General features: G+C 43.7%; 4 protein-coding genes and 1 pseudogene across 5 annotated transcripts; 3 read left to right on the top strand and 2 right to left on the bottom strand.

Annotated features, from left to right (window-relative positions):
- Positions 1–1,047: 1,047 nt before the first annotated feature.
- On the top strand, positions 1,048–2,701 carry LOC125549026 (uncharacterized protein At4g15970-like). Of its 2 annotated transcripts, none has more exons than XM_087517029.1 (3): positions 1,048–1,301; positions 1,406–1,771; positions 1,937–2,701. In XM_087517029.1, exons 1-3 carry the CDS (start codon positions 1,092–1,094, stop codon positions 2,441–2,443), a joined length of 1,083 nt encoding a protein of 360 aa, XP_087373155.1. In that variant the 5' UTR covers positions 1,048–1,091; the 3' UTR covers positions 2,444–2,701. The 2 variants fall into 2 exon arrangements, with proteins under 2 accessions (XP_087373155.1, XP_048568484.2); XM_048712527.2 differs by having other exon boundaries at positions 1,397–1,771.
- Positions 2,702–4,474: 1,773 nt separating this feature from the next.
- Positions 4,475–7,499, top strand: LOC147981083 (uncharacterized). The gene is made up of 3 exons (XM_087517028.1): positions 4,475–4,666; positions 4,762–7,065; positions 7,139–7,499. Exons 2-3 carry the CDS (start codon positions 5,441–5,443, stop codon positions 7,359–7,361), a joined length of 1,848 nt encoding a protein of 615 aa, XP_087373154.1. The 5' UTR covers positions 4,475–4,666; positions 4,762–5,440; the 3' UTR covers positions 7,362–7,499.
- Positions 7,500–7,729: 230 nt separating this feature from the next.
- Positions 7,730–15,732, bottom strand: LOC125526811 (uncharacterized). The gene is made up of 15 exons (XM_087513786.1): positions 15,601–15,732; positions 15,071–15,142; positions 14,800–14,914; positions 14,618–14,721; positions 14,480–14,521; positions 12,992–13,064; positions 10,643–10,753; positions 10,412–10,546; positions 10,239–10,298; positions 9,584–9,814; positions 9,398–9,504; positions 9,103–9,306; positions 8,850–8,994; positions 8,123–8,732; positions 7,730–7,970 (listed from the first exon to the last, which is right to left on the bottom strand). The coding sequence occupies exons 2-7, from the start codon at positions 15,134–15,136 to the stop codon at positions 10,743–10,745; spliced, it is 411 nt and encodes a 136-aa protein (XP_087369912.1). The 5' UTR covers positions 15,137–15,142; positions 15,601–15,732; the 3' UTR covers positions 7,730–7,970; positions 8,123–8,732; positions 8,850–8,994; positions 9,103–9,306; positions 9,398–9,504; positions 9,584–9,814; positions 10,239–10,298; positions 10,412–10,546; positions 10,643–10,742.
- Positions 15,733–17,192: 1,460 nt separating this feature from the next.
- LOC147981082 (uncharacterized) lies at positions 17,193–19,094 on the bottom strand. Its single transcript, XM_087513787.1, has 2 exons — positions 17,564–19,094; positions 17,193–17,490 (listed from the first exon to the last, which is right to left on the bottom strand). The coding sequence occupies exons 1-2, from the start codon at positions 18,931–18,933 to the stop codon at positions 17,268–17,270; spliced, it is 1,593 nt and encodes a 530-aa protein (XP_087369913.1). The 5' UTR covers positions 18,934–19,094; the 3' UTR covers positions 17,193–17,267.
- A 105-nt stretch (positions 19,095–19,199) lies between these two features.
- On the top strand, positions 19,200–22,404 carry LOC147981081 (uncharacterized; annotated as a pseudogene).
- The last annotated feature ends 1,189 nt before the right edge of the window (positions 22,405–23,593 follow it).

Here is a 23,593-nt window from a genome sequence, read left to right as displayed (position 1 = left end):
CAGCGAGTGGGGCGCTTTATAGGATGGGTCCCATGGAACCCTTTTCAAAAAATCAAAACATATTTAAAAGTAGAAAAAATATCTACAAATACATATACATGTTCCCTAAGTAGAAGTTTCATTAAAGAATCAGTTATTTGCATGCTACATAAAAAGACAAAATAATTTGGCCCGAATACAGTAAAGCAAAAAACCATTTTAATCTATGCATTAGTCTTTTCTTTGTATACGATTATCATGAATGTTTGTAGTTTTTTCTTATAAACATGATCAAACTTTCAAAGTTTTGACTTAAGACAAATCTAATATGTGAAGTAAAATGAAACGGAGGGAGTATATCACATATGAACATAGGGTGTGGCTAAGTCTCAGTCAAACCAAGTCTCAGTCAAGTGCTATAACATGTAAGAAAGAATAAAGAAACAACTAAAAAGAAAAATTGCACGTATCTCAACAATCGACTGAGACATAGCAAGACTGATGAAATATATGTTCAAGAAATATCATACATATATGCCTATGCTTAATTATTTTTCAGTTTTTTTAAGACGTAGGAAATGTATTCGATGAGAACCAAATAACGAGCTCCCTAGAGCCCGGCCACCATTGCACTCTCCGGAGTGTTAGCACGCTAAATTACACTATCGTAGGTACGTACCGGTCTCTCTTGTCGCTCATGCACATGCTGCCATCTCACCTCTGACCTCGGGATCATCATGGCCATTGGCCACTATGTCCGTCTGGTGGCCGTCAGAAAGTCAGAATATGCCGGCCGCGAGATACCTCCATGGCATGGCCATTGCCAAGCCGGAGAACAGCGCGCTCTTCGGTACGTCCATGTGTGTGCAGGTACGTTTTGACATCTTCCTTGCGTTGCCTTGCCGTACACATGGAGCAGGAAGCAAGTACAACTGCCACATCATTCAAAACCAACAAGTGCACATGGATCGACGTACCTTCTGCTACCTCCTCTCATGCACATGCAGATACGGGCGACCTATACACCTAGCAGAGGAGTTTAAGTATACCTCTGCAGGCTAGCTAGCATTACCATTAGCCTCTACCGTGCAAGTCCACGGCAACTCCGGGTCATGGCGATCGCCCTGAAGAGCAAGCAGCGCAACGGCGGCGTCAGCCACTCGGCCTCGTTCCTCCTGGGGGCTCTCCTGCCCACCCTCCTGCTCCTCCTCCTCGCCTCCGATCGGGTCGGGGATCGACTGGTCGGCATATTCATATCCAGCTTGGGGAATGGATCGGCTCATCAGATGATTAGCCACGCCAACCTCTCAAGCGCGGAAAAGGTTTGCCTGCTCTGGCTTGGGTTGTGCGGCCCTGGGGTGCACCCGGGCCGGTCGATACTTCTGAAAATCTTACGAATTGATGGTAAAATTTCCAGGTCATGCAGGAGGAGAGGTTCCCAGGGCTCGCGGAGCTGCTGCCAAAGGTGGCCACCGACGACGGGACGGTGATCGTAACGTCGGTGAACGAGGCGTGGGCGGCGCCGGGCTCCCTCCTCGACCTATTCCGCGAGAGCTTCAAGAACGGCGAGGGGATCGCGCACTTGCTCAACCACACCCTCATCGTCGCCGTTGACCCCGGCGCCATGTCCCACTGTGAGGCCGCGCACCCGCATTGCTACCTCCTCGAGGTCACGTCCGCCAATGTCAGCTCCGCCAACGGCTTCTTCACGGAAAGCTACCTTGAGCTCGTCTGGGCCAAGCTCTCCCTCCAGCAGCGCGTCCTCCAGCTCGGCTACAACTACCTTTTCACCGTAATGAGCCAGCTAGCTGCGTATGCATGCCTCTAAATTATCATTTTTCATTCACATTTCAACAAGTGAACCAAAATGTAATACGTTCAAATATATACACTCTGATATTATTTCACAAAAAAAAAATACACTCTGATATCGTCAGTTAATGTTATGTCCATGCAGGATGTGGATGTTATGTGGTTGCGCAACCCGTTCCGGCATATCAGCCTCTACGCCGACATGGCCGTCTCCACCGACCGCTTCAATGGTGACGCGGAGGCGCTCACAAACGCACCCAACACCGGCTTCTACTACGTCAAGTCCACGAACCGGACGGTGGAAATGTTGAGGCGATGGCGCGCGGCGAGATCACGGTTCCCGCCGACCCACGATCAGGCGGTCTTCAACGAGATCAAGGCCGAGCTCGCCGCTGGAGAGTTGCACATCAAATTCATGTTCCTGGATACGGCACTCTTCGATGGCTTCTGCCAGTTCCATGGCAAGATGGACACGGTGTGCACAATGCACGCCAACTGTTGCATCGGGCTCGAGAACAAGGTGCATGACCTCAGGAACATGGCTGCCGACTGGAAAAACTACACGAGCCAGGTGACACCGCTGGAGAAGGGGAGTCACGAGTCCAGGTGGTCGTTCCCCGCCAAGTGCGAGGCATCGATGGGGCACCGCTAACTATTGGAGTATACAATCCAGAACTCGAGATGTCAAATTTAGCCGAGCCGCACGAGTACGTAGCGGATAGGGCTGGCGGTCCAATATATATTGTTCCGACTCCAGAGCGTACGACATGCAGCTATCAGAAATGCCGGTAGAGGCGGAGCCAACATTTAAGCATAGTGAGGGCAAGTGAGACGATAACCACAAAAAAGTATTGCCATATGATGTGCTCTCGGTTTGAACTTATACTGGAATGTCTACAGATTTTGCATATCAACCGAACTGAGATCGGGGCGAGCTCCATCTCCTCGGTCAGATTTTCAATTTCAAAAGTAAGGTGGTACGTTATTATTCCATCTACATTCTTGAAACCCATCAACCAAAAATAGCTAACTACACTTCCAAATCAATATTTGCTTTGTGTGATTGTATGGTACTATGGTAGTATCCAAGACAGGCTAATAGTTCCGAACTGAGACTTTGCATATTGAGGGCAAACATAACATCAAAAAAGAGTATGTAATTCCTAACAGATCTAACAAAAAATACAATAAATAATATCTAAAGATCTAAAATTAACATTAATATGTAATGATATATGTCAGGTCTAGGGTTGACTCGCATGAACCATGCATGCTGCCATGTACGAGACTCTGATGATCAATGCGCGAGTGATGACGGGTGCGCAAAAAACGTGTTGTTGCGAAGACGAATGCGGCGACACAAGAGCTCATGGCAGCTACTGGCTATGCCCTAGTTCAACGACGACGATAAAGTCTAAATGGAAGTTGCTATGTGCGTGATGAACATGTCTTGCCCTCAGCGAGAGACAAGCTCGTCTCGCCTCGCGTAGCTACTAATGGGCCGACCCAAGTAGCTTCAAGCAGGGTAATTCTCTTTCCATCTCTTTTTATTATTTTTCTATATTTTTGAAATTTACCAACTAAATACATCACAAAACTTAATTTTACGTCAGTTTTCTTCAAAACCAAGAATTTAAAAAAATTTAAACACGGTGTAAAAAATTTGTTAGCGTGGTTGAATTTTCATAGCATTATTTATAGCATTTAATTTTTGTAACATTTAAAAATGTTAATGCGTTTCAAAACAATGCACATAACATTTTTTAAAACGTTTATACATGCAAAGAAAATGTTCATGTAATTCCAAAAACATTGTACCCTTAAAATAAATGCACAATACATTCTAAAAATATGTTCACACTATTCAATAATATGTTAATAATTTTTTAAAACGTTTATTCTATGTACAAAAATGTTTGTGTAGTTAAAAATATTTTTTAACATTCAAATAAATTGTTTACACATGTACTTGAAAAATGATTAACACATACTAAATAAAGTTAAAAAATGTATTTTAAAATAAAATATATATTTGATATATATTAAACGTTTATAAAAATAATGTGATGTACGCCAAAAATGTACAATTTTTTTAAAAAAATAGAAAGCAAAACATATATTCTAAAAATAATTTCAATTGTGTATTTGAAAAATGTTAAACATGTATGAACTATGTTCCGGATGCGCCGTGTGAGTGGCGAGGCTAAGCTACGTCTTATAGTAAGTGAGACATAGCTACGCTATGCTATCTACTTACTAGTGGTTGGGGCCCGCCAATGGCGGGCCTCCTGAGGCGTTCCTATGCGGCCCTATCTTGACTCAGCACATTTTTCTGTCTTGTTTGATCCCTAATCTCAACTCATGTAACCTTTCTTTACATGTCTAAGAGAAACACCGATCCTGCTAATCGATGGGACAAAGCTTATCAGGTTGCTACAAGTTTACAACCAATTGGTCATTATTGTATGATTGGGTGCACACATCATTTGGTTGCAACGGCGGAGCTAGGGGGGACCAGCAGGGGCCACGGGTCCCCCCAACATGCAGGATTTTTTTTTAATATCTATGCTATTTATGTAGAGAACCATGTGGTCTGTTGTATGCCTCTCTCCAAAAGTGCATTTTGACAAAATAGAGTGCTAGTATTGTGCACAGAAGATCCCACTGAAAGTGCCTTGCTTTGTTGACTTTTGTTCTCACTCCCAGCCACACACACGAGCCATCCCATTCTTTTCTTTCTCATTCCTGAAGCATCTCGCTGTCTCTCCTTCTCTGTTCTTCCAAGACCAAGGCGGAAAGAGGAGGAAATTCCCCAAGAACCGCTCCTTAATTCTCTCTTTCTGCGTTTGGAGCACATCAGGAAGCACTCATCCAGGTAAAAGGTCACAGATCTGTCACTTTGTTCTTCTTATTTGTATTATCTATTTGTGGATCTGGTTTTTTTATTAGAACCATGATTAATCTCTGTAGGATACTCATGGCTAAAAATAAAATGAAGACTATGGATTCTTTCTATAAGAAGAAAATTAGACTTGATGAGGCATTGGTTTCAGATGTTGCTTGTCCTGATTTGGAAGAAGCAGAGGGAGGGGAGGGGAGAGGAGGAGGAAGAAGAAAAAGAAGATGATGGAGGGGAGGAGGAGCAACCTGTTGAGGAGGAGGAAGAAGAAGAGGCTCCACTTAGAATTAATAGGGTCAATGATGGTAGTGGTGTTCTGGTAGTGGAAAGAGACCCAGGGCTGCGTTGCCAACTTTGGGATCTTCCTGTCAATGACCAAGAGAAAGCAAGAAAAGCGTATGTGAAGTGTGGAGCATATCACTTTAAAAAGGAAATATACCCTCCTACTGGTCCAGAAAGCCACCCACGCAGGTTTCAATATCATTGGTTCAAGGCATTTCCTTGGTTAGAATACTCACCTACAGAAAATGCAGTCTTTTGCTTTCCATGTTTTCTGTTTTCTAAGAAGCCACTTGGGAAAGTTGGATCAGCTGTGTTCACTGTGAAAGGGTTCAAGAATTGGAGAAAGGTTAACAACGGAAAGAATTGTGCTTTCTTAACTCATATGGGAAATAATTGTAACTCTGCTCACAACTATGCGGCCAAATGTTATGACAATTTGAAGAATCAACAATGCCATATTGACAGCTAATGGAGAGACAAACAACAGAAGATATAAGAGCAAACAGGCTGAGGCTTAGGGCAACAATTGATACATTGCGGTGGCTAGCATTTCAAGCCTGCCCTTTCCGAGGACATGATGAAAGTGTGGGCTCAAAGAATCAAGGTAATTTTCTTGAAATGGTAAAACTGATAGCTTCTTATGATGAGGAGGTTGGTGCTGTTGTACTAGGCAATGCTCCAGGAAATGCAAAGTATACTTCACCAACAATTCAAAAAGAAATCATGCATATTATGGCTTGTGATGTGCAAAGTTCAATCCGCAATGAAATTGGCGATGCCAAGTTTTGCCTGCTTATTGATGAATCAAGAGATGAATCTAAAAGAGAGAAAATGGCCATTGTTCTCCATTTTGTTGATAAACAAGGTTTCAATCGAGAACGTTTTTTTGATCTTGTTCATGTTAAAGATACATCTTCAGCAACTTTAAAAGAAGAAATAGATTTTGTTTTGTCCCAACATGATTTGGATGTTCAAAATATTCGGGGACAAGGATATGATGGTGCTAGCAACATGCGTGGAGAGTGGAACGGTCTACCTGCCAAGTTTATGGAAGAGTGTCCATACGCATACTATGTTCATTGTTTTGCTCATCGATTGCAACTAGCTCTTATTGGTGCATCTAAAGAAGTAACCGAAGTCCATATTTTTTTTGATCATCTTGCTCTTGTTGTCAATACTGTTGTGTCTTCTAGCAAGAGAAATGATGAGCTGCATGCTAATCAAGTGGCTGTAATGGAGCATCTCATTGAGCTCAGTGAGCTTGAAACAGGAAGTGGAGCAAACCAGGCCAGAACTTTGCGGCGGCCTTGTGACACTAGATGGAGTTCTCACTATGGTTCGGTTTGTAGCCTCTTGAAGCTTTACGGTCCTACATTTTTGGTACTAAAAAATATTGCTACTACTAGTGGGTCAGGTTCTTCACCTTCTGCACGAGCTAAGGCTGCTGGTGCTGTTAGGTTGATGATGTCATTTGACTTCGTATTTATTCTGCATGTCATGAAAGAGTTGATGGGAATAACAGATATGTTATGCAAGAAACTACATCAGAAATCCCAAGATATTTTGAATGCCATGGATGATGTTTCCACTACAAAGAAATTGGTACAGCAGCTAAGAGATGATGGCTGGGCTAAGTTGATTAGTGATGTGAATTTATTTTGCCAGAAACATGGAATTACTGCTCCAAATATGACTGACAACTATGTTGATTTCATTCGGTCTCGTGCAGATGATCTCAGTACAGCCGAGCATCACTATCGGTATGATATTTTTACAGTTGCAGTTGACCAACAACTACATGAACTAAACTGCAGGTTCAGCGAACAAGCAACAGAGATTCTCATCCTCTGCAATTCTTTGAATCCCAAGAACTCATTTAGTTCATTGAACATTGATGATGTATGTTCTCTCGCCTCAAAATACTACCCCGCTGACTTTTCAGAACAGGAAAGAAACAATTTGAGATGTCAACTACAACATTATGAGCTTGATGTACCTACAAATCCAAGGTTTCAGAATCTGTCAAGTGTAGGAGATCTTTGTCAACAACTTGCAAAAACAGGAAAATCAGTGGATTATTATTTGATTGACAGGTCATACAATATTTCCGCTCTTGTATTATTTGCTTTGACCATTACATCAAGTGTTAATTGATTTTATTTGCAGGTTAATTCGACTTATTCTCACTTTGCCTGTCTCAACCGCAACAACAGAACATGCATTTTCGGCAATGAAAGTTGTTAAAACAAGACTTCGAAATAAAATGGAAGACATGTTTCTAAGAGATTGCTTGTTGATCTACATCGAGAAAAAGATTGCAGTAGGATTTTCAACTGATGCAATTATTGATGAATTCAATACAACGGACCGTCGCGTGGACTTCGAGTGATAATTGTTAGTTCATCAACGTCTAATTGTACATTTTGCTTCCAACCTATTGATGTATAGAGATATGCCTATGTTATGAACACTTGGTTGGTTATATACTTACATATTTTGCTATCTTAGTATGAATTTCTATATATTCTTATAAATTCCGTACACCTTATTAAATTTTGGAGTTGTGGTCAATGTTCGGCCCCCCTTGTGTGTATTTCCTGGCTCCGCCGTTGTTTGGTTGGAACACTTCCCCAAGAAAATTCAAGAGTAAGGTTAGACCTTATCTAGTCAAGAATAAAATGACATCAATATCAACATATTCACTTTGCACCTCAAGGCAATGGGAGAGGTTAACGCAGATCATAATGAAAAGATGTATGAGCAGGACGAAGACACTTGTTTTATAGTCTTGACATATATGAGGATATACCATAAGTTACATGTAAAAAGTAGCAATGGGCTTATAATATAGTTTCTAGAATAATCTTCAATGAGAAATAAACTTGGTAGGGTAAACAATGAATTTATGATCTTTAAGCTTTAGCCGACACATCAGTCTTTACAACCTTAAAATATACTGATCTAAAATATTCATAGCTTGAAAGAGCAAGTAGATTTCCTACAAAAAATAAATAGAAAATAGTTAGGCGTGGTGACTGGTGAGTGGACAGACACATTAGTGTGGTCAAAAGGAACAACAACATTTTAACATGCCTACAAAAAACAGAAAATACGGAAGGACACTGTAATATCATGCAAAGAAGAAATCACCTCAGACACTTCTCCCTTTTTAGGAGAACTGTATCAAACACCTGAGTTGTACAAACCAAAAATACGAAATTAGCAACTCTCGGTACTTCCTTCACATTCAGTTATATGAGTTCCATCATTTACAACCTGCAATATTTAACTCTTGCTAGTCCTTAGAGCTAGAAGTACACATATTAGATTGGGAAGATCACATTCAGTTAGTCCAAATTAATCAATGAACTACTCAACTAAGTTTGCTTGTGTAAACAATAATATGCACCCATCAATGATCTGGCTATGCAAACAACTATAATTTATAATTTTCTAGGATCCTCGGGTCTGAGTATACCTTCACTAAACTGCTGCTCAGGTTGGTCACCTCGGATCACATCAGTGCCTACAACACTTTCAATAACAGACTTGCTAAAACTTCTTACTACTGGCACGCTTTCCTGCAAAGTAGGTTCGATCAAAGAGCATCAAGGGAGAGTGAGTACCTAAAAATTCTGAAGATCTAGAACGTAACCTCCTGCAGGCGGCACGCCGGACGAAAGGGGGCAAGGCTGCTGGATCAAAATCTCGACGTCCTCTGTCATCCTCTAGTCAGACTACTCAACTTATTTTCATAGACCTGAATTAAATTTTAGAAAAATGAAATTTCATGATTACATAGATGAGATGGTCTAGAAGTAGGGCACTGGAAGAAAGGGGAAGGAAAATATCAGGAAGAAGAGAGGAGGGTGTGTACCTGCGTCAACAACACAGTCAAGTATACGGAGAAAAGGTCCGCCGTGCACTTGCCTCAACACGACAATTAATCGAAAGAACTATCCTCTGCACCTGTAGCACTCAGTCCTGTAGATAGTCTAGTATTTAAAACAACTCCATTCTAACTGCAAGAATACACATTGTCGCTAGTGAGCAGAACCATGGCTCCACATCCATACTGATCTTATTGACATTTAAATATAAACATGGATAGTTAGAACCACACAAAGTACCTGCAGTAGTTCAGGCTGCATATCGAGCACTTAAGTACCAATCTGGTCAGCGATTACAGTGGCACACATTGATGATGCTCAGTGTTGGTGGTTCAGTTCTAGCATATGCACAGAGAAATGAAATCACCTTATAGCATCTAACATGTATTCGTTGTGGTACTGTATCCTCTTATCATCTTGAAGACATATTTCAACCTATCATGCCTGCCATATATAAGTAGTTAATTATCACTGACAATTTATTTAAGGGCAAAAATCTTATCGGCAGGGAACTATACAATCTTCAGCGACTTACCATTCTTAGTAATGAACACAGGCGGATTTCCATACTTCTTCTTAACATGTTTCACCAGACTGAACATTCCCTAGGGAACTAACTATGTGCAGCAAACTCAATGCTGCCTGAAAGTAGACAAATATTTGTGTATTATCAATTGAACATGTGATTAAATAAGATAGCAAACAAAAGTTTAGAGAAAACCTGAAGCTGCAAGTATATCGTTTTTCCTATTCTCTTTCCATGCCTGTAAGCTGCATAGCACATGGAGAAATCAGTAATGTTGACACTGGATTATGGGGATTATCATATGTTTTTTCATCATGACTGACGGAGATGAGATGACTGCAGCATCCGTTGAAGCATCATTCATGACAAGTTTTCTGACGTGCATCCCGTCGTTCCTAGCATATAATGTTGTGTAGTGGTTTATGCCTATCAACAAAAGTTAGATCAAATTGAGTGTGTTTGCATACAGATTCTGAATATGCAGAAAGGGTGTTACATACTATCCAAGATTTTGCTGTCCAGCTTAATCTTATACTGGTGGCAATAAAAAGAAAAGCATCAAAGGATTAGTACCAGAAGTAAGTTCCTATGTTTATCATATCTACTTTTACAAAGTTAGGATGCCTATTCCTTATATGAACTGATACTTGAACTTTGTATCTGACACTGAGTACATAAGAGCTCAATTTCAGCGATGTACATTCAGTAATGTGTATAAATGTCATGCAAATACAATTGTATTCAGTAATGCTATGAAAATGTCAAATTTTTTTGCATGGAAAATGTAAGCAGAACACCTTCTACTTCTAATCTTTGTATGGAAGTGCATGATAAAATCAACAACACCTACAAGTCAAACTGGGCGTGCCTTATCCATATGCTGCACCAAGCTCTGCATCTCCAACCTCAACTACAAGGCAATGTCTCCAAGGTAAAAAGGACCATCCTACTTTCTATAAGTTTGCCCACGAAAATAATATATTTTGTACAGTTTAGCGCAAGGAGAGAGGAGCAGGGAAATACCAGTGGCGGCAGCGGTGGTGGCGCGATCTTGGCGGAGTATACCCCGGCGGCGGCGGGAGTCGACGCAACTGGAGTCGATCTGCGGTGGAGGAGGGAATCTAAGGGACGACGACGGTGTCCGCTTCAAACTGGAACCTATAGGCGCATGGCACAATGAAAAGCAACCAATCAATATCACTGGATGGCTGGATGTAACACAGGACGAAGGGTGGATTCTGGGTCTAGTTATACGTCTTAAATTAAATCAACAATGCCGCCATCTACTCAGTTTGCCTAGTTCACAAATTCTATTTTGGTGAATGGCTCCCCCGCGTGAAGCTTGAGGGCAACATCACCAACAACCTGCACACAAAGGCAGAGCAAAATTCAGTACGAGAGGAAATGGTAAATGGTCACACAAGTCAGCCAGCTTTAATTCTTTTGCGTCAAAGATTTCAATCATAATACACACAGTTAATGATGATGGTGGTGACTTCCTTTATTAAGAATGAAATGATAATGCACATGACACGCCTATCTAAGCAGGGGTTGAATGAGGTGTCCTTCAGTTCAAAGTAATTCTAGGATATCGAAAAAGGAAGCAACAATCCACAAGGAAAATCATGAATTTATGCAAAGAGAAAGAGGAGGTTGCTAAGTGGCTAATATCAATAAAGAATAAACCATTTTGTTTAAGCATATATGTTCTTGTTTACTGATGCTTTTAGTCATGAGAAAAAAGTTCTTCCAACAGAATACTGCCTTTTCATACCAGGCCTGTGGCCAGGAAAGCTGATCATCCAAATTGGCACTGTGATGTTTAAACAGTGTGCTCATGAAGCCAATGAGGTAGCTCATAAATCATATGATTCTAGGGCTAGTTTTGTTTGGAAAGATGATCCACCAGACGTATTATAGAGGCTAATGCAATTGATGCTACCTAATGATATTAAAACGTCACAGTTGGCTCAAAAATAAATAAATAAATGTGGCGCTTCTGAATCTAGAAGTTCTTTTAACACAAATAGTATAATGTCACTATAGGAGTTGTCAAGATATAACTACTAGCGACAACTACATGATTGGTAAATGAGAACCAACTCTGTGTATTGCAAAGAAACAAGTGCAAACCAACTCTGTGATTCCTGCAACATGTGGTGTTATAATAACATTTGGGAATTTCAGAATTGGATCCTCTGGATCGAATGGCTCTGTCCAAGCAACATCACCCTCCCCTCACCCTCCCGAGCCGCCCCCCTTGTGGGCGACCGGGAGGCCCCAGATCCCATCGGTCGGACCTCCCCCACTCCTCCTCCTTCCTCGCCGCCGCCCAAGGGCGCGGCCAGGCGAAGCCTTGCCGTCGCCGGCGGCAGCGGGGACTCGGGCCCTCTTGCTCGGGTGGGGCTGGCGCGGGACAGCGCCCCCGGGCCGGAGCGTGGCGGGCGGGCCGGACGCCACGACGGGTGGTGGCGGCGCATTGGTGACCTCGCTTTCCCGCGGCAGGAGGTCTCGCGATCTGGTGCGTCGCGGCCGCCAGGGACGGCGGCGGCGTGACCGGATCGGTTCGCGGCGGCGCGGCCAGATCTATGCCCATGCGTGGGCCTTGATCGCTGGTATGTCGTCGGCACGGTGGTGGGTGCGACTCGTCGGCAGCTGGGCAGATCCGCGGGATTCTACCCTTGTCTGGTCCTTGACAGCGCGGGTAACTCCGGGGGAAACCCTAGATCTCCTTGGGATCGAACGATGGCGGCGCTTTTGCGTCGTAGTCCCTCTTTAGGGCATTGTTTTGGAGTTTGCTCCGGTTGAAGGGACCAGCGACGTCGGCGGCGCACGTCTGGTGGAGCAACTGCCGATGAAAATCGCGCCGACTACGGTCATGGCGGACGATGGCGGCGTCTTAGATGTCGTTCCCTTGTCGAGGCATCGTCGTTGCAGTCTGCGTCATCAGGCTCGGGATGCTCCGGGGGAAACCCTAGATCTGGGTCTTCCGGATCGGACGATGATGGCGTTTTATCGCTTTCCCTCCTGGGGGCATCGTTTTGGAGTAAGTGCTGGCTGGGGGGATGGTGGAGCGGTGCTTCATCTCACACATTGATGGCGACGGATATCGGCGGCATGGCGCTGTGGAGACTCGGCGTCCGATGCACGGAGATGGACTCGCGCAGGAGGAGGTTGCTGTCCGGCGTCATGATGACGTCGATGGCAGAGTGGCCAGACAAGGTAGAAGCCTCAATATGATCTAAAGACGGACCTGTGGAAGATGGCGGCGACGACACACGAGTGCGTCTGACCGGATTGTGCCCCAGACCCGGTATGTGGCTCGGCTGGGGCTTCCGAATGAGTTTCGGCTTCCGGCTTTTGATGTTAGGCTTAGGTGAGTGGTTCGGGTAGTGACCCAACTAGCACCCCTTCATCATTTTGAATAGGAGTAGTGGCATATGTTGCCAAGAGGGTGGATTCAGTCACATTATTGTAATACTTTGTAAGGTCCTCGAGAATAATCAATAAAGTGGCCGTATGCATCTTCCAGATGCAGAGGCCGGGGGTCATCCTCCTTTTCTAAAAAAAAAGCAACATCAATGCCTAAACCACCTAAATGACCTGACTCAAGGTGATTAAACACAGCCGTATAGTCCAGTAGGCGCCCTCTGGCAATATTGATGAGATATGATCCCTACAAGAACAGGGCAGTTATTGAGAATGGGAGTTCTGCTGTCAGGTGCATACTTCACAGTTTTCCAAAAATCAAAAACAGATCCTATATGTAGATTGCAAAATAATATATGCACTCTGTAAGTTTTTGTCATGAAATATGTCCATTTATGTGTGTGCAAGGAGAGAAATACTATAATATCAACTCTATGCCATGAACCTTAGTTCATGATGGATAATACCGCCAGCCCGGTACGGCTAGGTTGATAGTGGAGGACAGGCTCGAAGATAAGGCTGATTATTTCTTGTTTCATTAATATATTCCAAGAGGATCTTCTTTACATAGAGCCAATATCTTATTTCTGCTGGCGTAAGGGCCAGGTTACAAGATATCTTCCTAATTTAAATAGTTAAAACATCCCATAATTTGTGCCGACTGGGGTCGGTTATGCCTGTCACATGTGTTTCTGCAGCAAGTTTTTTTCCGATACCGGTTTTCTTTTTTGGAATGGGCCGGAAGAACCGAATTGCGATAAATCTCGGAAATCTCAGAATTATTCCGTCTGAACGTATTCAAACAAATTCTTGATTTTTTTTGCGTCACAATATGTAATTTTAACCTGGCACACACACATACTCTCACGGATTCCACTGGTCACCTCGCACATGCCTTTTTTCCGTGTGGGGTGTGGGTTTTAACCCTCGCTGCTGCACTATTTTGCTATGCACCATTTACAGCTGAAGAAGCTGCAAACATTGATGGGACAATAGGGGAATCCCCAAGACCTCCAAGGGTGTAAGTTATGGACCTCACCACCACACAGAGGCAGTGAGTTGTGATAACATATGCATACAGAGCCTATTTGACAGTCTTAGCATTTGAATTCATTTTTTTTCAAAAAAGTCGAACAGTTACACTGTTTCTTGGGGGTCAGCGAAAGTTCTGTTCGGTTACCACTCGGAAAAAACCTTGATCTGCAGTGGTGCACACACACGGCACCCTTTTTGCGGGGAACACACGACGCTTTTTTTTGCGGGGAACACACGAGGCTATATGTATGCATTTCTTTATAGACTTTACCAAAAGAGCTGTACATACAGTATCATTCCACGAACGTCTATGAATATTCTTGATATCTTTTCCTTTTGAAAACTTGGAGCAGCACGCTTGTTCTTTGAAACAAGAACATATGCTCCTGGGATCACTTTGGCATTTTCTGATGGTTATTCCAATGAATACACCAGCACAATCTGATCCTCCAACACTATTCTAAGATTAATGTTTCCTCATATACAAATTTTCTTCTTACAGGATGAATCAAGAATGATGGCTTATTTATTCCGTAAAATAAATAAATCTCAAAAGAAGATTTAAGAAATGAGAAGATGTAAATCTCCTACGATGCAGACAAGTATATTGGAGAAAAATACATGTACCTTTTTCAAAGCTGACAGGAACTTGTGATCCACAATCCCAACCTATAAATATTTATAGCTTAGTAACCGCCTAACTGAAGTCAAATAGAGATATTACTGGCAGAATTTTTATTAAATAAAACAAAGAGAAGAATTAACTGATTCATTGTTTAACGTCATGCAAGTTATAACTATGTCAGCTTCTCGAACGAGTTCGTACATATCTTCTGGACCACCTTTCTTGTCAACCAGCCCATCAAGATCTGCAATAGCAATATTTTGAGAGAGGAAGATAACACAACATCTAATAAGGGAATGATACTGCAACTACTGCAGCTTACCACAAGACACTGTATTTGATGACCAGTTTCTTTTTGTAGCAAGAATTTTCACTCCAAATGGTCTTAGTCTCTTGGCAATTTCCATGCCAATGGCTCCGAACCCCAGGATAAGTATCTAGCATAGTAAATACAAGTTTCTACTCAAATGGGATTTTTCTTGTGGAAAGTAGATAAAAGTAACAGTATCTAGCACAGTAAATACAAGTTTCTACTCAAATGGGATTTTTCTTGTGGAAAGTAGATAAAAGTAACTTATACACGAAAAGCACACTGTTTTCCCGAATATTGCTTCTCCAACTGGAAGGCCCAAGTCCTTCTGAATGACAGCAGTATCCATTTCCTTCTGCAAATTATGGCCAAAGTCCAAAACATGAATATTCCATTACAACTGACTGAAGTAACTTATATTTATTAAACTAAAAAAACTTATCTTCCAAATGATGGAAGCTACAAAGGTAGCTTATTTAACAAAAAACTGAGTGAATATTCGGTACAAATATATGCAACATGATGAACCATGGCTTGAAATCAGTGTCCGATTGCCTAAATTGTTGGATATTGTACTAAGTAGGATCCACGTGAAACAGAAACCATGTTTAATAGGCTCATCATGTATTTTTTTCCCAAATTTCTGCAGCTTGCAGGCCCTTTTATCAAATCCAGCGGCTGCCGCATCAGCAGCTCAAACTGGAACCTACAGGCGCATGGCACAATGAAAAGCAACCAATCAATATCACTGGATGGCTGGATGCAACACAGGACGAAGGGTGGATGGCATGGAGGGAGGGAGCAACGCGATACCTCGAGCAGGAAGGGGTTGGGGCCGGGGAGGGGGGAGGTCGAGGGAGCGCGCGAAGCGCGCAGAGCTGAGCAGCCTCTCGCCGTAGCAGGAGAGGTCCATGCCGCCGCCCTGGATGATGAGCAGGAAGACGAGCAGCGAGGGCCCGGACTCGAAGAGCTCGCCGCCGCACTCCTCTTCCTCACCTTGGACAATGGCCGCGATGTCGACCTGAGTCTGGCAAATCCTCCTTCCGCTGCCGTACTCGGGGAAGAAAGGGAGGGGTGAGGAAGCTGGTGTTCGGGCCGGTGCTGGCACTACAGCGAGGAGCCGGTGGTGGAGGCGGCGGAGCTCAGGGCGGGGATAGAGGCGGCGTACTGTGGTGCCGGGCGGCGGAGGAGCTGGGGCAGTGGCGGCGGCAGCCTAGGGAAGGGAGGAAAGGGGAGGTTGCGTGTACAAAGAGAGAAAGAAAAGAAGGCACCGACGTCCTGCGCTTTTTTACTTTTTTTCTCTCTCTCACTAGCACAATAAAATTGACGAGGTGGAATGCGCGAGGAGGTGCCCTTGATGCGCACCTTATTGTTTTGGATTCTATCAAGGTTGGCTACCGTGGGGTTTATCTTATTCGGCTCTGCTAGTTGTACAGCACTAGATAGCCCATGCAAAAGTGCAGCACGTGAGATGTACCCTTGCCTCGCTAGTGGCTCTCCGTGAATAGGCCGGCCAACACTATAACTTCTTGGAGTAGTTTTGGTAAGTTTCTATAGACCGGTACCGACCCATTCTACGAGCTTAGAGCATCTTCAGCTGTTGGCCCCTTCCAAGACGCATAAAAATCGTTCCCTGAGGGCGAGCCGGCGATACAATCGGCGCTGGGGACGGTTTTGTGCCTAGTCGTCGGCCACAGCTCGTCTCCAGGCGTCGAAATTGATCCACTTTGCAGCCCCATTTCAGCGAATAAAGTGCCCATATGGGCGAGAATAGGCCCATATTCGGTGTGGTTCGCCGTGTCTCGGCGTTCAATTATCAACACAATTTTTTCTTACCACATATTTCATCACGGAAAAATCAAATACTTCAACAAAATAGTACAACAACAAATAGTTTAACAAAAAAAACTCGTATTTCATCACACGGCGTCCCCCTTGAGTCTCTATAGGTGCTCAATCAGATCTTTCTGCAGTTGATGATGCACCTGTGGGTCTCGGATCTCCTGACGCATACTAAGATAAGCAGTCCAAGTTGCCGGTAGCTGGTGATCAACTTCGGCTAGAGGACCCTGCCTGTAGTATGGTTCAGTGTCAAACACTGGGTCTTCTTGCTCGCTCTTGATGATCATGTTGTGCAAGATGACACAGCAAGTCATAATCTCCCACATTTGATCTTTGGACCACGTCTGAGTGGGGTACCGGACAACAGCAAATCGAGATTGGAACACACCAAATGCCCGCTCGACATCCTTCCTGCCAACGGCGGAGCCAGGAAATACACACAAGGGGGGGCGAACATTGACCACAACTCCAAAATTTAATAAGGTGTACGGAATTTATAAGAATATATAGAAATTCATACTGAGATAGCAAAATATGTAAGTATATAACCAACCAAGTGTTCATAACATAGGCATATCTCTATACATCAATAGGTTGGAAGCAAAATGTACAATTAGACGTTGATGAACTAACAGTTATCACTCGAAGTCCACGCGACGGTCCGTTGTATTGAATTCATCAATAATTGCATCAGTTGAGAATCCTACTGCAATCTCTTTCTCGATGCAGATCAACAAGCAATCTCTTAAAAACATGTCTTCCATTTTATTTCGGAGTCTTGTTTTAACAACTTTCATTGCCGAAAATGCACGTTCTGTTGTTGCGGTTGAGACAGGCAAAGTGAGAACAAGTCGAATTAACCTGTAAATAAAATCAATTAACACTTGATGTAATGGTCAAAGCAAATAATACAAGAGCGGAAATATTGTATGACCCGTCAATCAAATAATAATCCACTGATTTTCCTGTTTTTGCAAGTTGTTGACAAAGATTTCCTACACTTGACAGATTCTGAAACCTTGGATTTGTAGGTACATCAAGCTCATAATATTGTAGTTGACATCTCAAATTGTTTCTTTCCTGTTCTGAAAAGTCAGCGGGGTAGTATTTTGAGGCGAGAGAACATACATCATCAATGTTCAATGAACTAAATGAGTCCTTGGGATTCAAAGAATTGCAGAGGATGAGAATCTCTGTTGCTTGTTCGTTGAACCTGCAGTTTAGTTCATGTAGTTGTTGGTCAACTGCAACTGTAAAAATATCATACCGATAGTGATGCTCGGCTGTACTGAGATCATCTGCACGAGACCGAATGAAATCAACATAGTTGTCAGTCATATTTGGAGCAGTAATTCCATGTTTCTGGCAAAACAAATTCACATCACTAATCAACTTAGCCCAACCATCATCTCTTAGCTGCTGTACCAATTTCTTTGTAGTGGAAACATCATCCATGGCATTCAAAATATCTTGGGATTTCTGATGTAGTTTCTTGCATAACATATCTGTTATTCCCATCAACTCTTTCATGACATGCAGAATAAATACGAAGTCAAATGACATCATCAACCTAACAGCACCAGCAGCCTTAGCTCGTGCAGAAGGTGAAGAACCTGACCCACTAGTAGTAGCAATATTTTTTAGTACCAAAAATGTAGGACCGTAAAGCTTCAAGAGGCTACAAACCGAACCATAGTGAGAACTCCATCTAGTGTCACAAGGCCGCCGCAAAGTTCTGGCCTGGTTTGCTCCACTTCCTGTTTCAAGCTCACTGAGCTCAATGAGATGCTCCATTACAGCCACTTGATTAGCATGCAGCTCATCATTTCTCTTGCTAGAAGACACAACAGTATTGACAACAAGAGCAAGATGATCAAAAAAAATATGGACTTCGGTTACTTCTTTAGATGCACCAACAAGAGCTAGTTGCAATCGATGAGCAAAACAATGAACATAGTATGCGTATGGACACTCTTCCATAAACTTGGCAGGTAGACCGTTCCACTCTCCACGCATGTTGCTAGCACCATCATATCCTTGTCCCCGAATATTTTGAACATCCAAATCATGTTGGGACAAAACAAAATCTATTTCATATTTTAAAGTTGCTGAAGATGTATCTTTAACATGAACAAGATCAAAAAAACGTTCTCGATTGAAACCTTGTTTATCAACAAAATGGAGAACAATGGCCATTTTCTCTCTTTTAGATTCATCTCTTGATTCATCAATAAGCAGGCAAAACTTGGCATCGCCAATTTCATTGCGGATTGAACTTTGCACATCACAAGCCATAATATGCATGATTTCTTTTTAAATTGTTGGTGAAGTATACTTTGCATTTCCTGGAGCATTGCCTAGTACAACAGCACCAACCTCCTCATCATAAGAAGCTATCAGTTTTACCATTTCAAGAAAATTACCTTGATTCTTTGAGCCCACACTTTCATCATGTCCTCGGAAAGGGTAGGCTTGAAATGCTAGCCACCGCAATGTATCAATTATTGCCCTAAGCCTCAGCCTGTTTGCTCTTATATCTTCTGTTGTTTGTCTCTCCATTAGCTGTCAATATGGCATTGTTGATTCTTCAAATTGTCATAACATTTGGCCGCATAGTTGTGAGCAGAGTTACAATTATTTCCCATATGAGTTAAGAAAGCACAATTCTTTCCGTTGTTAACCTTTCTCCAATTCTTGAACCCTTTCACAGTGAACACATCTGATCCAACTTTCCCAAGTGGCTTCTTAGAAAACAGAAAACATGGAAAGCAAAAGAATGCATTTTCTGTAGGTGAGTATTCTAACCAAGGAAATGCCTTGAACCAATGATATTGAAACCTGCGTGGGTGGCTTTCTGGACCAGTAGGAGGGTATATTTCCTTTTTAAAGTGATATGCTCCACACTTCACATACGCTTTTCTTGCTTTCTCTTGGTCATTGACAGGAAGATCCCAAAGTTGGCAACGCAGCCCTGGGTCTCTTTCCACTACCAGAACACCACTACCATCATTGACCCTATTAATTCTAAGTGGAGCCTCTTCTTCTTCCTCCTCCTCAACAGGTTGCTCCTCCTCCCCTCCATCATCTTCTTTTTCTTCTTCCTCCTCCTCTCCCCTCCCCTCCCTCTGCTTCTTCCAAATCAGGACAAGCAACATCTGAAACCAATGCCTCATCAAGTCTAATTTTCTTCTTATAGAAAGAATCCATAGTCTTCATTTTATTTTTAGCCATGAGTATCCTACAGAGATTAATCATGGTTCTAATAAAAAAACCAGATCCACAAATAGATAATACAAATAAGAAGAACAAAGTGACAGATCTGTGACCTTTTACCTGGATGAGTGCTTCCTGATGTGCTCCAAACGCAGAAAGAGAGAATTAAGGAGCGGTTCTTGGGGAATTTCCTCCTCTTTCCGCCTTGGTCTTGGAAGAACAGAGAAGGAGAGACAGCGAGATGCTTCAGGAATGAGAAAGAAAAGAATGGGATGGCTCGTGTGTGTGGCTGGGAGTGAGAACAAAAGTCAACAAAGCAAGGCACTTTCAGTGGGATCTTCTGTGCACAATACTAGTACTCTATTTTGTCAAAATGCACTTTTGGAGAGAGGCATACAACAGACCACATGGTTCTCTACATAAATAAGCATAGATATTAAAAAAAATCCTGCATGTTGGGGGGAGCCGTGGCCCCTGCTGGTCCCCCTAGCTCTGTTGTTGCTTCCTGCACGCCTCCTGAATCTTCGCAAACCAGGCGTTCTTTCCTCCTGGCACAGGGTTTGAGATGGTCTTCACAAATGTCGACCATCTCGGATAGATGCCATCAGCTAGATAGTACCCCTTGTTGTAGTGCCGCCCATTGATCTCGAAGTTCACCGGAGGAGAATGACCTTCAACAAGCTTGGCAAAGACAGGAGAGCACTGCAGCACGTTGGTGTCATTGTGAGTTCCTGGTATACCAAAGAAGGAGTGCCAAATCCAGAGGTCTTGTGTGGCCACCGCCTCAAGCACCACACTGCAACCGTCTTTGGCGCCTTTGTACATCCCCTGCCAAGCAAATGGGCAGTTCTTCCATTTCCAATGCATGCAGTCGATGCTTCCAAGCATCCCAGGAAATCCTCTTTGCTGCATTCTGTGCTAGGATCCGAGCAGTGTCTTCCGCATTGGGTGTTCTCAAGTATTGTGGTCCAAACACTGCCATCACTGCCCGACAGAACTTGTAGAAACACTCTATGCTGATGGACTCGGCCATGCGCCCATAGTCGTCGAGTGAATCACCGGGAGCTCCGTATGCAAGCATCCTCATCGCCGTCGTGCACTTCTGGATGGAGGTGAATCCAAGGGCGCCGGTGCAATCCATCTCGCACTTGAAGTAGTTGTCGAACTCCTGGATGGAATTCACAATCCTGAGGAAGAGCTTTCGGCTCATCCGATAACAGCACCGAAATGTTTTCCCACCGTGAAGTGGAGCATCGGTGAAGTAGTCGGAGTAGAGCATGCAGTAGCCTTCGAGACGATGTCGGTTCTTTGCTTTCACCCGCCCTGGCGCCGAGCCACCTCGCCGCGACTTTTCATTGCTCGCCAGCAGCTGGGCGAGGGCGGCGAGCACCATGAGATGCTCTTCTTCCTGGACGTTGGCCTCGGCTTCCTCCTCCAGCAGCGCGGCGAGCGCTTCCTCGTCATCCGAGTCCATCACGGAGGCAGGCAAATCGCCGAACACCTTGCGCCCGGTGGGTGTGTCCCCGCCGCTAAACTGCCCCTCCGCGGCCGAAAATGGCGGCCGAAAACGCCCAGCTGCTATTGGAGGGGCTGCCGCGGCGAAGCTCTGCTATTTTTCCGGCGTGGAATGGCTATCTAGTGGTGAAAGGCGGCGGGCGGCGCCGAGATATAGCTACTGGCGGACGAGGGCGCGGGGGGTGGGAGGCGAGTCGGGGAAGAAAACCTTGACTTTTCCCCTGACGGCGTGGGCCAACCGCACTTTTCCCTTGCGCCGGAGCCCCCAACTGCCCCCCAGTGCGCTGGGTTCGGCCTGTGACCGCCGGGCGAAAAAAAAGGCCCGAGCCGGCGTTTTTCGGCGTCTTGGGGGCGTGACTGGGCCGTTTTTTCAGCGCCGGCGCGGCAAAAACGCCTGGGGAGGGCCTGTTGGGGGGGGGGGGGCTGGAGATGCTCTTATCTGCTGTTTTTCTTCTTCTTTGGTTATATGTGTTTTTCTTTGTTTTCATCTTTATTTCCTAGTTCATTTTCCTGCTTGTGTTTTTTTCTTTTTCTTGTGTTTTAAAAACATACCGATTTTTTTGAATAGACGTTGAACATTATTCTGAAATACATACTAAAAATTTGTCAAATGCACATCAATTTGCTCTGTAATACGTGGTGAACATTTTTAACACACATTGAACATTTTTCATAAACGCCATGTTGATATTTTGTAAGACATGCAGAACGTTTGTTAAGTATTAAAACATTTTTTAAATGCCATACTTTTTTGGTGGTAAGAAATACTTTTTAAATATTAGGCAAACATTTTTATATTGTATAAATGCTTCTAAAAAATTTCATGAACAAATTTGCGATATATGTGAACATCTTTTAAAATGTCATGGATATTTTTAACATTAAATAAGCATTTTTATAAAATATTTTCTCAAATGAGTTAATATTTTAAGATGTGACAACTATTTTTTAGTTGGACGTATATTTTTAGAAATTGCGGGAAAACTTATTTTTACAATGTGTTAAGATTTTATAATGCAGGCGGAGATTTTAAAATTTTATGAGTAAATAAAAGTTTGAAATATATGTATTTAGATTATTTCGGCATATAAATACTAGGAATATCAGCAGGGCCAGAACGGATCAAGACCACAGTTCAATCCTTCGTCCTCCCAAAGTTAGTAACACGACACTCCCTTTGACCCATGAGTGTCTTCACCTCAGAAACTATCATGGCGTACTGAGACTGGCCCTAGCCTCGGGGGTTGACCATCTATACTGCTTGTAGGCTGTCAATGTCGACGATGATCGACAGCTCCGTCCATTGGTGAGCAAGAGCTAGCCCCTCCATACAGCCGGCAAGCTCCGCATGCAGGGGGTCCGGACAAGACAACAATGACCTGCACGCCATGAACATGATGGCTCTATCATGGGCACGTAACACCATACCTGAACCTGCACTTCCGTCCGCATGTGAGTATGAGCCGTCAACATTTAGCTTAGTCCACCCAACCGGTACAAATTTCACGCTAGCCTCCAGATGTGATACCGCTTTTGGGCACCTATAAAACACATGGAACGTGCCCTCGCGCTCAAGACCACGCAGCGGTCAAATGTCTGTTAATTCCATATGGTGATCAACTTTATTAGCCCATATCACTAGAGAGTTCCTAGCCAACCGCCATCTGAAAACACACACCTTTGGAGCAGGAGGGCACCTCCATTGTAATGCCGAGACGACATGTAGCCCGTCCGGAGCCCTACTGGCCACGACTGAAGAGGGGCACATCTTGTCCTTGAGCGCCAGCCAATACGCACTACGTATGGTAAATACACTAGTACATTCAGGCCCCCAAGTAATAAAGCCATTGCCAAGCCGTGGGGAGGCCTTAATCTTCATAATCTCCTAGACATCAACAGGCAAGTAGAATTGACGCAGCAGCCCCCCTCCCCCGGTTACGCCTCGTGTCCATCAAGAAGCTGACTAACCCTGCGGAGCCGACATCTCCCTTGCTGCGACATAGGTGGTCGTCCAGTAGTTTGTGGTATCCATGAGTCCCGCCATATTCTGACTGGTTGCATGTTCCCTATTCGCTATACAAGGCCTTTTTTAGAAGCTCCAAACCATGGACTATAGATTGTTAAGTTTGTGAAGCATTTGTGGAGAAGACCGTGTCCTCTAGACGATCATTTGGGAAGGTGCATGCCTTCAAAAACTCATGCACACAGATTCTCGGTATTCATGAGTATACGCTAT

This window comes from Triticum urartu, chromosome 3A, assembly GCF_056163025.1.
Source record: "Triticum urartu cultivar PI428250 chromosome 3A, HENAU_Tu73, whole genome shotgun sequence".
NCBI lineage: Eukaryota > Viridiplantae > Streptophyta > Magnoliopsida > Poales > Poaceae > Triticum > Triticum urartu.
Note: the sequence above shows the minus strand (reverse complement) of the source record. Positions and strands in the feature narration are given on the sequence as shown.

Excerpts from the sequence above, each read along its gene's own strand:
- LOC125549026 (XM_048712527.2), top strand. The coding sequence starts at position 1,092 with ATGGCGATCGCCCTGAAGAGCAAGCAGCGCAACGGCGGCGTCAGCCAC. Across the intron at positions 1,302-1,396 it reads ACCTCTCAAGCGCGGAAAAG|GTCATGCAGGAGGAGAGGTT; the intron begins GTTTGCCTGCTC and ends TAAAATTTCCAG. Across the intron at positions 1,772-1,936 it reads GCTACAACTACCTTTTCACC|GATGTGGATGTTATGTGGTT; the intron begins GTAATGAGCCAG and ends ATGTCCATGCAG.
- LOC147981083 (XM_087517028.1), top strand. The coding sequence starts at position 5,441 with ATGGAGAGACAAACAACAGAAGATATAAGAGCAAACAGGCTGAGGCTT. Across the intron at positions 7,066-7,138 it reads GATTATTATTTGATTGACAG|GTTAATTCGACTTATTCTCA; the intron begins GTCATACAATAT and ends TTTTATTTGCAG.
- LOC125526811 (XM_087513786.1), bottom strand. The coding sequence starts at position 15,136 with ATGGATACTGCTGTCATTCAGAAGGACTTGGGCCTTCCAGTTGGAGAA. Across the intron at positions 14,915-15,070 it reads AAGCAATATTCGGGAAAACA|ATACTTATCCTGGGGTTCGG; the intron begins GTGTGCTTTTCG and ends TTACTATGCTAG. Across the intron at positions 14,522-14,617 it reads TGACGTTAAACAATGAATCA|GTTGGGATTGTGGATCACAA; the intron begins GTTAATTCTTCT and ends AAATATTTATAG.
- LOC147981082 (XM_087513787.1), bottom strand. The coding sequence starts at position 18,933 with ATGCATATTATGGCTTGTGATGTGCAAAGTTCAATCCGCAATGAAATT. Across the intron at positions 17,491-17,563 it reads GATTATTATTTGATTGACGG|GTTAATTCGACTTGTTCTCA; the intron begins GTCATACAATAT and ends TTTTATTTACAG.